The sequence below is a fragment of the Mercenaria mercenaria genome, chromosome 1 (assembly GCF_021730395.1).
Source record: "Mercenaria mercenaria strain notata chromosome 1, MADL_Memer_1, whole genome shotgun sequence".
NCBI lineage: Eukaryota > Metazoa > Mollusca > Bivalvia > Venerida > Veneridae > Mercenaria > Mercenaria mercenaria.
In genome coordinates, this window is record NC_069361.1 from 102,625,671 (window position 1) to 102,643,860 (window position 18,190).

Below are 18,190 nucleotides of genomic sequence, written 5' to 3' on the forward strand. Positions count from 1 at the left end.
GGAAGACGAAGGGGCAGACAGACACTGGCTGAGAAGTGACAGAGGGTTCGCGACCACGTTTTTTGATAGAGTTGCCAAGGCAGTTGATCAGGTTAGATCAAAGTCACGTGCAACTATTTATAGAAAGCATGGACGACTGGATTTGCTCCAAACGAATGGCGTGACAAAACGTGGAGCGTCGGTGGAATTAAGGTTCACTTGGAATCAAGAATCAGTCGTTACAGTGGTTCTTACACCATGTTTGAGGTATGACAACATCTTAGACTTTATTGATGAAGACTCCACCCTTGGTAAACTGGCACACAAAGAACTGAGATCGGCGGGAAAACTTCTGATACAACCAACCGCGGATACTGACGAATATTTCCAATGGCATTTTGGCCACGTAGAAAAGGAGTACCTGAAGACCTACGTCAGCCGCACGCACAAAAGCGCATATCAGATGCTTAAATTCCTCGTGCAGGGCTACAACCGTAATACAGTGGAAGAGGCAGAGTTTTTCTCAGAGCTGGTGCTTAAAATGCTTGTTATGATACATGACCACAATTGCAAGGTCAAGGACAGACTTGCCGACTGTGTCATGGCAATTGTCGACAATATGCGGGACTTGCTGAAAACATTTCGCGATGGTGAAGCTCCCGTATTTTTACAAAGCTGCTTCTATAAATACCAAAATGTTATGCCGACGGCGTGTCGGGAATGTGGAAGAGATATGATAAACATGAACCTTGTCGGGCTAGAGCAAATTGCAAACCATCTGATCAACGACATCGGTTGTACGGCTCTGTATGACTTTAACAAAAGCATTAAAGCTTTGGTTCCTCTGAATGCGTTTATCCTGAAAAGGGACTATCTCGCGAAGAAATATGGAAAGGAAGACATATCTGAAGATTCTGTTGAATCAAAGAAACTGCTTATAGATGCCGTCAGCAACAAGAAGTTCGCTGTTCAATTCTCAACAAAATAGATAACAACAGAAGACAACTTAAGTGTGCAAATTATGTTATTGAGAAAACAACTGACAACTTCATAATTAAACGTGCTGTGCATTCGTTCAGTTGTTGTTCCCTCTAAATCACGGTTTATTCACAACAAGAGTCCAATATCATGCATGCACACTTTGAAAACGTAATGTGACGTAATATAACGTTGCCACCTACCTGTGCGTCTCTGGATTTTATTGGACATGGCGAATCTAACAACTTTATCATTTGGGTCATAGATTACAAAGTTCCTGGTAACACTGAGACGCTGACTGTCTTGTTGGTCTTTAGTCGGGTCAAAGGCACATTCCTCGTAGTTTATCACCTGATCCCACGTGTATCTAGACGCTACGTTGTTCACGTGGAACGTGCGATCGGACGATGACCTGATAACACCTGAAACATTTCAATATTGTTCATTATCATTAGAACTCTTTCTTCCGTATATTTTTGTCAAATTGTATACATACCTGGATATTAAATAGACATTTTGATTGTAAGTAAGTGTTTCTTAATTTGTCACTGCTTTTTATGAAGTTCGAACTACCACTGAAGGGGATATACATACAGTGTGACCTAAGGGTTAACAATCTATTCTAAAATTATTCATGATCGTACACTCATGTTATTCGACTCGTTTTATTTCAGGAGTAACAATGACAATTATACGTAAGTAATAAAATGGCAACCATCACAATTCCCCTAATCACATGTTTCCAAGCAAACATAATGTTTTATCAAATTTAAGCTTCTTTTTATGTTTATGTTTCCAATTTGTTGCTTCTTTTATTGTTATATACGACTCGGACGACATTCCTCTATTTTTGTGAATTTATTGATTTATTATGTCCACATTTCAATTCTAAGACATTTCTTTGTAAATAGACAAGAAAACGTAGATTTACCAAAGAGCTGAATGTTAAATAAAACCGAAATTCCAATTACCAGGGCTCGCTCTTCTGTATTCCTCGCTATAATCGTCGATGGTGATTTTCTCGGCGGAAGCAAGTGACGGTACGTTGCCGTTAATTACAGTTTCCATCCGGATATTGTTTAGCACGTTGTTCCCGTGATATTTCTGTTCTATTACAACCTCCTCACCCTGTTGGTAGCGAATGCGGGCCGTCCTGTTAAACAGTCCACCTGGTATAAAAAAAAAAAAAAACATGCACCTTGTTGACTAAAATGCCGAATACAATGAGAAAGGGAAAGTAATATGCTTCTCAATTAATCGTCATCTAGAGTCTTTAACCATTGAATTTATTTCTTCGATTTTCTAGTCTCTAACCATTGAATTTATTTCTTCTATGTACAGATTCTAAGATTTTAACGAAACCATGATGAATACTTATCTCGTTATTATCAAAATATCTGCGAAGTTTCATCTCTGGGATGCAAGGCTAAAAACGCTGACGGAAATAGAATATTTTGAATTTGAAAGTCTGCGGCCACATTATGGGTTCAAATCAAGTACTAGGAACTGATTATTTTTACCCAAAATCGCTCTTGTCTTCAATTTGTGGCGTCTGTAAGAAGCATGGATGGTTCATGCCATTTCAAATGTTAAATGTCCTGACATGTAACGTATCAGTTAGACATTCAAACATTCAACATACCTGTGAACATGTAACCATTTCTGGCTCCAGGTCCTCCTTGAAGCGCAAACAACCATCCTACAACACCGCCTATTGTGTTCAACGTCATCAATCCCGAGCTAATCTCGTCTGGTACCCGACTGATGGCGGTGTATGCTCGTCCGTCCTTGGTAACAACAAACGCGTGCATGTCCAAGTTCTCGAACGATACACCGTTTAGTGTACCAGAAACTTTGCCGTTCAGTCTCTGAGGTTGCTCTGTTGAACAAATTGTACTCTTTTACATGTTTTATGAACTTGGCTGATTTTAAGGCTAGAAAGTGAAATTTTCTACCGTACATTAAAAAGCGTAGCTTACACTATACATGAATATTACGTTTGAATGATTTGAAATATGTATGGCATGTGATCGATTGCAGAAGTTGGATAAACACGATACATAGGTATAAATACAGAATTAACACCTATGTAGTATCAACTGAGGATGAAGAAAAAAAACTGTACATATTTATTACACTATCTCTCAATTAAAAACGCTTCTTTATTAAGATTTACTTATTTTGCTAAAGTCAGCAATAAACCCAGAATATATTTTGTCATAAAGGGGAGCGTGGCCTGTCAGACGTACCTGTAGTAATGCAGTGTTTTCCATTACCGAACGCCGGGGCCACACAGCTGCAGCAGAAGCCGTTCGCATAGTCAACACATATAGCGTCTGAGTGACACTGACGCGCCCCATCCTGGCATGTGGGTTTGTCGAGTTCTGGCTCAAATATCATAACTGTAGTATAGAAAACAAAACAAAATAATCAACACTTCTATAGTCAGGATGAAACTTGCGTTATCATAAGATCAACTTGAGAAAAAAATGAACTCATTTACTTTTCGGGGACTGTCAGTCATTTTCAACGATGATGAAACACTGATCATTTGTAAACATCTTCTATCGTTAAATTAATGGAGATTTAATCGAGTTAACCATCTTCATATTGTGTACCCCTGTCAATCGTTTATAAATTCATCATTTGATCGTATAGTGGATTTTCTTAAGTATATTAACATTATAAGCCATATTGTTCTTTAAATATAATGTATTCTTTCCAAAGCCTGATTTCTCCATTATATTCCATAGTTTAAAAATAGTCATAACAATTATAAAAAAGTTACAATAACTTATACTTAAAATGCAAAATTGAGAACACCGATGACCTTACAGCTCTGTCCTGAAGCTAAGGCGCTCTGCAGTCTAGATAAATAGCAAAGCCGTGGAGTACTAAGACTATCCAGTAATATTTTATAAACACGCAGTGGCATTTCTCATACTTATCTAAAGTTGCTTACCCCTGATGATAAGTAAATGCATGTCTCGCCTTTGAATTAAAAAAACGAATACCGTTTTAATTTTTGAAAAACCATTGTATTACATTTCCTCCTTTTCTTAGAAAACTAAACGTGAGAATCCCTTTTCTTTTTGTGATCAATGTAAAATATTTAGAACATGTGCATCCCTACATAAAATACAATTCTAACTCACAATCCTTTTACTAATGGCAATTATACAATTCATTTCAAAAGGTTCAAGTAAGTTTTCATCGTCGTGGAGGCGATACTGGCTGCAAATGGTAAATCACGAGACATCGGTGAACATAAATGCGGCGACAGTGGTTTGTTAGGGGGCAACACGGAAGTCATGTGAAAATCAATGAGGCAATAGTGGTTTGTTAGTGGGACATCACTGAGGCATCGGTGAACATCATAACGGCGATAGTGGTTTGTTAGTGGGACATCACTGAGACAGTGGTGAAATCTGTCAATGGACAGTGGTTTCCTAGCGTGACATCATGGAGTACGGGAGTGTCAACTGTGATGGTTGCCATTTTATTACTTATCATAACGCCGTTGTAGCAAAGTTGTACCATAACAAGATTGTAGCATTGTATCGCTGTACCATTGTATCATGATACCGTTGTACCATAGTACCGTTTTATCATTGTATCGTTGTGCCATAGCATCACTGTACCATAGTATCGTTGCATCATAGCAACGTATCATTGCATCATTGTACCATAGTATAGTTGTACCATAGCATCGTTGTACCATAACATCGTTGTACCATTGTATCATTGTACCATAACATCATTGTACCTTAGCATCGCTGTACTGTAGTATCTTTGTATCATGGTATCGTTGTACTACAGTATCTTTTTACCATAGTATCGTTGTACCATAGCATCGTTGTACCATAACATCGTTGTACCATTGTACCGTTGTACCATAGTATCGTTGTACCAAAGTATCGTTGTACCATAGCATCGATGTACCAATGTATCGTTGTACCATACTATCGTTGTGCCATTGCAACGCTGTACCATTAAATCGTGAAACCATAGTATTGTTGTACCACTGTAACGTTGTACCATTGTATCGTGAAACCATAGTATTGTTGTACCATTGCAACGTTGTACCATTGTATCGTGAAACCGTAGTATTGTTGTACCATTGCAACGTTGTACGATTAAATCGTGAAACCATAGTATTGCTGTACCATTGCAAGGTTGTACCACTGTATCGTGAAACCATAGTATTGTTGTACAATAGTATTGTTGTACCATTGTATCGTGAAACCATAGTATTGTTGTACCATTGCAACGTTGTACCATTGTAACGTGAAACCGTAGTATTGTTGTATCATTGCAACGTTGTACGATTAAATCGTGAAACCATAGTATTGCTATACCATTGCAAGGCTGTACCATTGTATCTTGAAACCATAGTATTGTTTTACGATAGTATTGTTGAACCATTGTATCGTGAAACCATAGTATTATTATACCATAGTATTGTTGTTTCATTGTATTGTGAAACCATAGTATTGTTGTACCATTGCAACGTTGTACCATTGTATCGTGAAACCATGGTATTGTTGAACCATTGCAACGTTGTACCATTGTATCGTTGTACCATACTATTGTTGTACCATTGCAACGTTTTACCATTGTATCGTTGTACCATACTATTGTTGTACCATTGCAACGTTGTACCATAGTATCGTTGTACCATACTATTGTTGTACCACTGTATCGTGAATCCATAGTATTATTGTACCACTGCAACGCTGTACCATTGTATCGTGAAACCATAGTATTGTTTACCATTGCAACGGTGTACCATTGTATCGTGAAACCACAGTATTGTTGTACCATTGCAACGTTGTACCATTGTATCGTGAAACCATAGTATTGTTATACCATTTTATCATTGTACCATAGTATCGTTTAACCATAGCATTGATGTACCATTGCATTTTTGTACCATAGCATTGATGTACCATTGCATTGTTATACCATAATGTCCTTGTACCATAGCAACGTTATACCATAGTATCGTTTCAAAACAGCATCGTTTTAACAAAGCACCGTTGTACTGTAGCTTCGTTTTACCATAGCGTCATAGTACAAGCGGTAATAGCCATCATGCTGTATAGTTCTCAGAGAAGGAATTGTTTGCCGGTATTTTTAACAAAAACAATAGGTTCATTCACAGTCCAACGCAGAATCCAGTTTTGTTCGTAAATTTTTTAAGATACTGATTGATCGCGGAGAGAGAGAGAAAATTGCAAGAATGTAAGTAGATGTTATAGTATCATCTGTCAATGAATGGTATAGTATTTATCAGTCCTCCTTGTGAGTTCAAAATAAAATCATAATGTATTCATATATAATGTTTGTTAAAATATCCGTCACCATGCAATTAAATATTTATTGCTAAACCAGTTCCTTGCAAAGGATACTGAGTATTTATCAAGAGCCTGCAGAGTTAGAAACCACGTGTCTATAATGGTTTTCTAATATACACAGAAAAGAAACAAAATGTATCTCATGCATATTCCATCAGCACCATTAATTTTATCTGGTGCTATAAAAATAAAGTCTGTCTTCAGTATGCTAGTAGATATTTACCAATAAAAGAACCAGAAAAAACAAAATTAAGAAAAAACGAAACATTTGCCTTCACCCTCAATACTGGTATTATAGTATTTATATATGTAAAACATATCACCGAGGCTTTACAGTAACTCTGAAATGGAATATAACAAACATTTCATTTGTTTCCAAATAAGTTTTCTCCCTGAATAGATACATATTTTGTCTATAAAGTTGCTGACCCTGGTGGTAAGTAAATGTATGTCTCGCCTTTAAAGAAGAATCCAGCGACTTATAAAATGAATACCGAAAATACAATAAACAAGCCTACCAGCTATTGTATTAGAATTGTGTTAAGTAACCCCTGTTTTTTATCATTATAACAGTATGAACCTACCGTCCCCAGTATTGAGATCAGGTGGCTGAACGTTGGAACCTTTGGTATTGCCAATGTGATACATCCATACCCCAGGAATATTCACATTAGATTCACTGAAAACAGAAAATGCTTAAAATTTAGATTCATGAATATCATCATAACATCATAATCATAATTTTGGGTTTTATAAGGACCTTTGGGTATGTTGTTGGTATAACCGACAAGTATGACAGGCAAGTCAAACTAGACTAGTGCCTGCAAACGAAATATTCAATGAAACCTTAAAACAATTCGGAGTATAAGTTGATCCCACACTGTCACAAAAGACTGAAAATGAATCTTAAATTATTGTACGTATTGATCAGAATTCCAAAACGTTCATTGATTTAGATTGATTTCTGGAACTGCCCGGCCATTGCACCTAACCGTTTTGATAATCATGAAGTAATTTAAACATGGAAAATATGACAGAAAGGAAGCACTGAAATGAATCTAAATTCAGTAAAGAATACAAATTATAACTTACAATGCCAGTTCTTGTACACGGGTTGTTCCGGACTTTGGAAGTTGAAGATGTATGTTTGCTGAGCCGGAGTCGAACCCTGCCTGGGCTGGAGGATCATCCCGTACACCAGCGAATTTACCCCCACTTTGGATCCATTGAACGCCGTCGTCAAGGTAATTCATGATGACAAATGAGTTCAGTTCATCGGAGGCTATCACAATTTGGAATGTATTAACCTGTGAATATAAACAATTTCAAAATATGTTAGCATTTGGAAATTTCCTGAACATGATTCTCGTCCAAGAATCTTTGGGAAAAAGGGAAATTCATCGCCCCGTGGGGAAAGAAATAATGTGATCTCAGAAACGATTATAAGTAATGAATCCTGGTGTATTTTTATTGTTGTTGTTTCTGTTGTTATACAAATTGTTGACCGTTCCACTGTTATCATACACCATTCCGAAGACCGCAGTGGTAGGACTAGCTAGGTTATAAGCATTTTAATTGCTAAAATAAAATCTGTATCTCAACATGATTCATAGCAAACAAAATTCGTTATATGGGCGCAAGGAACTTTGCTCGCCAGGATTATTCATTTCCAAAAGTACTTGCAAAAGCCTGGTGAATTATATAAGACATAATTGTTAAAATTTTCATGACAGTTTATGTCAACAAACAATGAAGAAATTAAAAAAAGCTGGAAGTTCTCACAGTGTTTAGGTAACAATGGATGACAGTGCTAGACTCTACATCTGTGAGCATGGCTTATCAGTAAGTTGTAACTTATCATTGATGACAGTAATGTACTACCCAGACATAATTAGTCTTGAACGTAGTTTATGAGATACAGAAGTCATGAGAGAGGAACCTTCATTCGAAACAAAGAATTACAAATATGCTGTGAGCATGAGAACATCTGTCTGCTCTAACAAACCGCCCAGATATTAGGACTTACCGTCAAAAGCTATTAAGATAGTCAGAACAGCCTACCCCTTTGTTTGTTTTCCTACACATATCAAGGAAAATATAGACCGCAATCGTTCATTCACAAATCAGTATTGTGTTCACCTAATAACCTTTTGATCCACATAAATAGATACATTTTCCGACACCACTTAACTACAAAGCGGTAAGCACGTGTTTTGGGAAGTGGTGTGCATTCCAGAACTAAAAATACACAAATCCATTCATAGGCGTTTATTTTCATTTGCTCTACGTGTATATATACAGCACATGTATTTTCGTTCCATCTTCAGTTTAGAGTAAAACTATTTCACCGTGGTTGCTAAGGACGCTGTACCCATGGTAATCTTTACGGAACAGCTGATTAAAATGAATTCCAATGCTTGGTGAAATTTATGGTCTTTACAATATTTCATGTACTGTAGGAAATGCTAAAGGGAAACGCAACATTGTAACTGTTTAGGTTTCTTTCAATCTTTTCAAAGAATTTTAATTTTCCAAATTTGCCAAACGATAATTAATCATAATATTTCACCTAACATAAGGCTTTAAAAATTTTTACCAGAGCCATCAGCAAATAAAGTCTTCGTACATATTTAAAGACGGGGAAACCATCAGACGATTTTACTTTTGCGTCTGCTTCAAATTTAATATATATCAGTAGCACAGAACCGCATGGTTCATTTCTCGTCCCTCCGTAGCATAGGCTACCTTGTTTAAAGCCCAGTCAGTAGACAAACTTGTCAGGGATTCCCTCCATGAGTGCGAAGCTTGCAAAATAAAAATTGTTTTTTTAATGTGCAGGTATAATTATAAAGATAACAATTTCTCTTACTGATTTTGTATCTCCCCTGAAAGCGGGTGCTTTATCCCAAGTTGCTATGAAAAGACCTAGAGGTTCGAATGAGGTAAACTGTGAAAAATGGCCTTGTATATCGGCTGCGACTCGCTGTAAAAGCGCCTCTTCGGTAGTTTCTCTGTAAGGGAAAAATGAGCGTGAGTGACAAGTTGATACAATATTCTCAACTTTGAGAACGCAGTATTTGCATGCAGTAATAATATTACAGATGTACGTCCACAAGGGCGTAGTCAGAGAAGCTTCGTTATTCTTTGTTTACATTTCTGTATCGTTTACGCCAGTGTTTGTTGTTTCTGTAATTATGTCATTACTGTGTCCGTGATAATGCTGGACGAAATATATTGTCTTACTAACAAATTACAAAATGAGCAAGTAATATAATGTGCAAAGGGCACTCTGGACTGTCGTCGTGCATGCGAGCTAACCCTTTTTACTTATATCACTGATACCTACCTATAGAAGACATTTCCTCCAACAGAAAGATCTAAGTCGGCCATAAATGCTGCAATTATTTTAACCTCTATTCCAAGTGGCATAACCATCGTAGGCTGGTATCCTGGAAGCTCGGATTCAAAAGATAAATGTCCATTGGAATTGACCTGCAATTTAAATAAGCGTTTACTGACATTCAGTTATGAGACGAAATATGTAGCTCTACCAGAGTTTTAACATTTTATACATGTTTTTCGCAAGTACATGATGACTTATCAGTAAAGTAATTTTAAATAAAAACTGGACGTTGAACTAGTTTTAGATATGCAGAAAGATATACCTTGTACCAGTCTGGCCATGCCTTAATTACCAATACGTAGTTGCTAATTTGGTATAGCAGCTTCCGCTCACAGTTAGTATTTCATTTTAACGGAGGGTGTGGATATATTATATACTTAATACACCTTTCATGCTCGAGAAAACTATTACACATATTTTATAATATCTCGTAAAAATTAACCGATGTCCCTTTCCGCTGGTTAAGAAACCTCCCTATTTCTGTCTTTCTTTGTAGTTTTTATGTTCCAGCTAAATGAGGAATTAAGGAAGGTGTACGCAGGTAAAGTATTTCTTAAGATTTTATGCTCGGAATTAATAAAAGAAACTGTCTACATCTGTTCTAAATGTATTCTCACTTTCATGTATAATGAAACATACATAGATCAAAGATCAAGCTCGCTATCTGACTCGGTCAAATAGACCGCTAGATACATGATGTTTCGCATGTTTCTAAGTGTTATATTTGATAGGTATGAACGGATTACTCGATGATTTATCCTAGCTCACAAAGCCAACATGTGGTTCATCAGCCAATGACCTATATATACAGCCTGGATATATAGAAGCATTTAAACAGAAGCCAGGAAGTTATCAATTAATTGAGATAACGATTTGACGTGATGAGTGCTTAATTCATGTCCTGTTTTGTTTGATTTAAATTAATTTATTTTATTTTTGCCCGATATATTGTTCAGAGTACTTAGAACTTATTTGAAACACTCATTTAGAAAAAAAAAACACAAAGAAAACTGTGTCTTATGAAGAGTGGGTCAGATGTTAAGTATATTTAACTTTGGGCCAACTTGCCCAAGTATTCACCAGGTCAGATTTCAAAAACTTGTATTGATAAGACGTTTCGCACCACTAGTCATATGTTCTCCATTGGCATTATCAAATAAAATGCAATTAATTATTTAAATAATCATTTATACAGTTGTTCAAACAGCGTATAAAATATCTGTCTCAAGTACCAGATAAGCTTATACATGTAGTGCTTTTTATATATGCCTGGTATAACCAATAGTTTAGACAATACTTAATAATACTAAAGCATATGAGCCGTGCCATGGGAAAACCAACATAGTGGGTTTGCGACCAGCATGGATCCAGACCAGCCTGCGCATCCGCGCTGTCTGGTCAGGATCCATCCTGTTCACTTTCACATCCTATTGCAATTAGAGAAACTGTTAGCGAACGGTCTGGATCCATGCTGGTCGCAAACCCACTATGTTGGTTTTCCCATGGCACGGCTCATATGTTCTCAGCGCAAACCATGATACTGGCAAACATGGTGCATCATTTTTTGAGTCAGTAAAGTATTTTCGAGTCTATGCCATATACATAGGTTCTATAACTAAGATACATTTTTTCAAGGCTTACAAGTAATTGTTCTTATATTAATGATAAAGAAAAATACGAGAAGAGAAGAGCGATAATGAGAAAAAAATATGCAGGTCTATATTTTAGCTTCATTGCCTCTTTCATATTCATTTTGTTTCTTTGATTCCCCAATCTAAAGCACTTCTGTAATTGTAACTTATTAGTAAACATCTACTTATTATCGCTGATGCCAACATACACAAACCATCTGAATCATCTTCTATGTTTTTACAAGCGTTCGACGTGTGGAATAGATTGCTTATCTTGCAAAATTAATTCAACGTTAAATGAAAAGCCTGCCAGGCTGGTCTTCTAGAAAGTTTCCATTACAGACGTGGTTATGTAAATGAGCGCAAAAATTCTATCAGAAAATTGTAAATGAAAAAGGAAAGCTGGGTAATTATGTGCGTTTATAGTGCAGTGTACCCATATCAGCCGTTCGTAACTTCCTCATTTGATCGTATAGTGGACTTTCTTTAGTATATAAAACAGAAGGTATAATTACGATGTGCCTTGTCGTTTTGAACGAAAAAATACGCATTATAAAATTGAACGCAGGATAAAGTCCTAATCTCACCCAGCACCCACAACAAATCCCCCAGCCAAATCACCCAAGGCTGAAAATACCACTCCACACACGCACACCACCCCCGAATTTAGTGAATACGTTATCCCTATAAAATTTGGTGGTGTATTTCTTCTTGTTCAAATTTGCCGTCAACTTAAAGTATTAGTATTTGACTTAGAAAATAAAGTGATAACCAGTAGAATAATGCATAATTCCTATCAAGTGTTTCGATAATCTGGTAATTAGCTTTCCATTAACAGATTAATGTCAGATTTATATCCAGGTAAAAAGTGCCAGTTTGATGTAATATCGTTATGATCTAGATATAAAATTCCCAGACAATTTTCCCAGAGAAATGTGTTAAGATACAACATCTTTACACAGGTATGCATGTTTCTATGTAGGATCTGCCAACTTTTCACACCCAATACTTATCTGATTATCAAAGAAAACATGGTACAGTGTGCCATTTTAACGCGTTATTTTTTATATAAGAATGGACCCTCGCATGGCTTCAAAGATAATCCGATTACGGATGTATGTCCGTCTATATTGACACCCACGAATTTTAATTCGTATTTTAATATTAAAAAAAAAAACAACTATAAAATACAGGGTGAAAGGAAGAATCAAATGTAGATGGACAGATAGGGACCTGCAGGGTACGGATGAAAGCAAAGAGAACGGCAGTAAAGATATCATCTTTGCCTCCCCACAACTGTTAATATGGGTTTTAATAACTTTTCAAACGATAGGTTTTAAACAGATGCTTTTGTTTCGACTTAACAATGTATTTAGTATTACAACTTTACCGTTTTTCTCACATTGTAAGATATTGTATAAATGAGATTATGAGACTGAAATAAATTATTCAACTTATCTCTAATCTATCTATAAACTCCCCATGTCGCCAAACGCGACATTCTCTCATATCACTACAAGCCCGTAAAACTACAAACCCATCTTACCTCCTTATTAGGATCGTACTCTTTTATTAACGAACTATAACCTGAAATGAAGGAAATTTTTTTGCATACTTACAAACAAACTAGTATAAAATCCATCGTAGAAATGCACGGGTGTCTCGAGTTGAATTTCTGGTGAGCTGACATCATCTTCGGACCTAAGGGATGTATCACCGCGGGATGCGCCGTACGGGTAAAACAGTCTTAGAGGAACGGATGTTACACAATTTATACTAACACAAAGAAACAGAAATACTTCCATAACACTATACATCTTATCTGATAATCTAGTTCTCATTTTTTCCTCTAAATATCCAGTTTCCTATGAAACACGGAATAAAAAAAAGTTCCCAATGACGGATGAGCTGATGATGTCTGTAAAATTCCAACCTAAATTCCAAAATGTATGTTACATATTTCCACTACACTTCTAACACGGTTGGTATTTATACAACCAATAAACTATACAGAATAGTAATAAATAACCGGGATAATCCCCTACAGGCCCTAATCCGATCCACTGTTATCTAAATCACTGATGAGATGAACAATCATACTGAGAGAATCTCAGCACCTCTGATTGGCCAATCAAGCGTGCGAATTTCACGCTATAATGCATTTTACATTCTAACAGAATAGGTAGATATGTGTACGCTCGTTTAGAGCGGCTTCGGAATTGATGGGTAAATGGTTATTTTTTTTTAGTTTATCTGAACATGTATAACAAAACTTATTTTAGTAACCGATAAATATTTCATAATTATGTGTGTAAGTCTAACAATACATATCTTGGTTAATATTTATTTTATTTACTTGAATAAAACATTTGCTAAAACAGGACGGAACAATTTAAACACTGACAGTACCACTGGCGCCAGATCAGAAAGAAAATGCCTCTGTACATGTTATACCCTACCCCTAGGTATTCTATAAGAACCATGGTCGTGAACGGGAAAATATACTAACCCATTTCAATCGCGTATTTCATACCTAAAACACGCAGTTCAGTAAATGTGTACTACTGATATTAAACAAGCGATAATTTATCTTCCATCGTGCACCAGTCACATTGTCTCAATATTCCATATTGCAGAGATGTTCCATATATTTTATGCTTTAGTCAACGTTACAGAAAAAACTTGCGTGAACTCCCCTAATGAACATCCGGTCTAGAGGTCACGGCAGTGTGCACATGTTAAGCGAAATGTAAACAAACAAAAACAGAATGCAATATATTCACAGTTTTACGATAAGACTCGAAATGATGAATGAAATTCATCTTGTATATGATTTTGAATTTGAAATCATACATTGGTATACATCTATTCTGTTTATTTAATTCATTTTGCACATTTATACTGCATATAAACATTTTAGCGTACACGTGTAGTAAAATGACGACTGACATACATTTTCACATCAGCCAATCAGAATGGTTTTGTAATCTAGAACGGAACTTCACCAGGGAAGTTCAAGCAAGTTTTTTTGTGTAACGTTGAAAAACAGTAAACTACACGTTGTTTTTCTAAGATAAGAAGTACTGAAGAAATGTGACCGGTACACAATGGAAGATAAATTACCACTTGTTTAATATCAATAGTACACATTTACTGAACTGCGTGTTTTAGGTATGAAATACGCGATTGAAATGGGTTAGTATATTTTCCCGTTCACGACCATGGTTCTTATAGAATACCTAGGGGTAGGGTATAACATGTACAGAGGCATTTTCTTTCTGATCTGGCGCCAGTGGACAGTACCATTATTTTATGAATATTGCAAAGCGCATTGATTTCACTAAAAATGCGTAAAATAATATAAAATGTATACTATGCATTTCTTTGATTTTACCTATAGTAACTAGAAAGTTGTTTTTGAAAAAAAAAATGAAATGAAAAGGATCATTCAACTGACCCGCAGAATATGTAATAAGGCCTGGCACTGATCATCCCTGTGAAGTTTTGTTCGAATCGCAAAAAAGTTTGGGATAATTTTCATCAAGGGTACATAAATCTAAAATAAAATATGACATTAATATGCACAACCACACTATGCGTCGAAAATACTTTTTTACTGTCTGTGCTCGATTTTCAAATGAAATTTTCACAGTAATACTGACATTGATACATATTTACTCGCAAATTCTTCGCACATGTAAAAAAAGTTCCAAATAGAAAAGGAGTAGGTTTGGTAGCTTGCATAATTACAGTTTAAAAGTTAATTGCACGAACAACTTAAATCAAATTGGCCAATAATTGAGAACAAGTCAACCAAAGTTATGTAACTTAAATAAAGCTTGATAGTTTGTTGTACGCAAAACTTTGTTTTAATTTTTTAAGTAAAAAGGGTCAAAACCTGTAAAGCATACCAACTAAGAGTTATCTAACTTTGATATGCTAGTACGTTCGATAAGCAGGAAACCTTCAGAAACTTCAGTTCAGCATATCATGTAGTTGTTACTGAGATATAGCATAGTATACCTTTAACCACATTTTCAAAGTCGAAGCAAGAATGCTACATTTTACATAAAAAGCAACCAATGGTTTTCTAACTTGCTTATGTAAGTGTACGATGCATGGCGTGAAGTTTCAGTCCAATATTATGTAGCTGCTACAGGGATGCAGCTTTATAGTAAATTGCAAGCAAAACTTAAAACAGAAGTTCTACGTAAAATGAGCTATAATTTGCATAAATCAACTAAGAGTATCTAACATGGATATGTATGTAGGTTTGATGGAAAGAACGCCTTGTGTAAAGTTTCAAATGTTACTGATATATTGTTTGATATATGCACGCCACCTGGGAAACTTTGTTTGAAGTTTCAACTCTCTACATGCAATAGTTACCGAGACATTTCATGCACGCAAAACTTTGTTTAACCAATGTATGACGCCGGCGGCGACGCCAACGCCCGGATGAATAAAATAACTCTCACTATTTTACGAAAAGCGGAATAATCAACCCACCTTCACTAAAGGAAGTAGTAATACTAGAATAACGTGCATCTTTCAATCCAGCAGAGAAGCCTTCAGTCAAAAAACCATAGATGATAGATCCAAGATTTGTTTAGGGGCGTGGAGATTTACGGCACACCAATACCTTATAGGCTACATGGAACCAAACATGACTAAATCTTTTGGCTTCATTTATATCGAAATAAAAATATGAGGTTCATATCAAACTTAAACATTTTCTTCTATGTAAGCGCCTGCGTTGTTTGATATAACATTTGAACTGCAAGCATTGGGATATTGATTAGCATATAAGACAAAATCTCACCTAACTTTGCGAGCCGGTGTGTACAAACTCGGCGGCCTAGAATTCCAATTACCGAAGACTCTCATTTTAAACACCTTCTGAAAGGCATAAAACCCCTTTGCACTTAAAACCAAATATGTTAAACATTCTTTTTTTTAATTGATGGTATTGTAAACAATAATCTTGGACGCGACGAGACTTGCTACGCAAGCAGGGTCTCCTATAGTGGAAAATGAAAAACTGATTACAGAAACAGATACTGGCATACGCATAGCCGACAGAAATTGGCATATAAATGACCAGTTGCAACTGCCTTACAAGTGGCTCAGAAAGGACGAAGCGCTACTTGCATACCGGTATAGAACTAGTTGCAACTTACATACACACGACAAGTGACTAGAAGCAATATTAGTATGTAAGACCGCCGCATGAAAATGAACTAAAAGTACTTGGAGAAACTGAAAATATGGAACACCCGGTATGATATAAAGAACAAAATAAACAGGGATACCAAGGACAGGAATAAACTAGATAACAAGGAAATTATATGGAGCATATACGGTTGCATAAAAAAGGCAAAGGGAGACATGCACAACATCATAAATAAATATCGAACAGCAACTGGTAAAAACATTGACCGAGGCTACTGGAATACAAATTACTGAAAATGTTTGCAATCAAATAACAAGAACTTGGAGTAGATATATAGATTACATACAAACGTTTTAAGGCACATGTCATGCGAATAAGAAGAGGAATTAAAAATGATACAAAGCAAACTAAGTATCGATCGAGAAAGGACTAAGCTGGCCAATAATTAGAAGAAAAAAATCTGGCAAAGGCAGAGATAATGAAACCTGATGAGCATCTGGTAGTAAAAGGATTTGGAGACGGACAGGTATCGAATAATTAAAAATGAATGTTGGAACCAAATGGCGTATGGAAAAGTTGGGTGCAACTAACATACAATTGAACAAAGAATTAGAAGCAACTAGTATACAAATGATTGTTAAAAACAAAACAGGTATTCAAACGACATATGGAACTTGAATACAAAGAACTGGAGACAACTCACATACAAATGACTAAGGCTAGCTGGTAAACAAATGATTCAAATTAGTTTGAAGCTTTCATCGCAGTCAAACACTGCTAATGCCGGTCCCAAGCCCGGATGTGAAAAGTGGAGGGTTTTGCGTAGGGTTAGCACCCCTACCATGTAAAAACCAGAACGCTACAGAAACCAACACCATAGATAAAGGCCCTATGCACACCGTAGGGCGAAAAGGATTAAGTAAGTAAGTTTTATCTCAGTCAAGCTAAAAGAAATTGATATAAACCAAATATCTTCTGTTAACCACACATTGACACTGGTGAAGGAAAATATTTTGAATTAACAGCAATTGTCATGAAAGGAAGCGGTTGGAAAGCATGCAATGGTATACAGGCTATACGCAGAGGTAGGGGATGGTGGACAACTGGTACATACAGGACTAGATGCATTCCGCAAACAAAGAATTGTGAACAACTGGTATTCATATGACTTGTGACAACTGGCACACACACTACGAATAAAGGATCACCCTCACTGAGTGATACAGTTTGTTGCCCTGTTCCGGTGCACTTACTCAAATTATAGAGAATTATTTAGACCGTAATTATTGCGATCATTATGGCTATAATACGTCATATGTCTCGTGCTATGTTTTACGACGTCAACAAAACGTTTACAAATCCAAGTAATTTATTATTTCTGAGAGACTAGCTCGAGGCAAAGACGTCTAAAAGACACTATTGTCGGTACTTATTACCATTATCAACAATAGTCCTGTTTTCAAATTACATGTATTGAGTGGCGGTTGTATTTTTATTTCATTACATAAGGCTAAGACAGTAAAACAAAATACAAATACAGTTTTCCATAATAATGTGTACGCCACAGTGTCACTGCAGGCACCATGCATACTACATACAGTACATAAGGCTGGTCATTGCATTCATGTATACATGGGCCATTTACATTTCTTTAGAATGTGTTATTTGT

General features: G+C 36.2%; 1 protein-coding gene across 1 annotated transcript in view; it reads right to left on the reverse strand.

The window, feature by feature from the left end:
* The window catches only part of LOC123528513 (nidogen-1-like), a 29,356-nt gene extending 15,874 nt beyond the window's left edge, over positions 1–13,482 (reverse strand). The window contains exons 1-9 of the mRNA XM_053519027.1: positions 12,968–13,482; positions 9,661–9,806; positions 9,184–9,325; positions 7,407–7,621; positions 6,899–6,993; positions 3,207–3,359; positions 2,600–2,836; positions 1,929–2,126; positions 1,161–1,379 (exon numbers count right to left, since the gene is read on the reverse strand). Coding sequence (XP_053375002.1) covers positions 1,161–1,379; positions 1,929–2,126; positions 2,600–2,836; positions 3,207–3,359; positions 6,899–6,993; positions 7,407–7,621; positions 9,184–9,325; positions 9,661–9,806; positions 12,968–13,189 — 1,627 coding nt within the window. The 5' untranslated portion in view covers positions 13,190–13,482. The remainder of the gene's footprint in view (positions 1–1,160; positions 1,380–1,928; positions 2,127–2,599; positions 2,837–3,206; positions 3,360–6,898; positions 6,994–7,406; positions 7,622–9,183; positions 9,326–9,660; positions 9,807–12,967) is intronic.
* Positions 13,483–18,190: the final 4,708 nt, after the last annotated feature.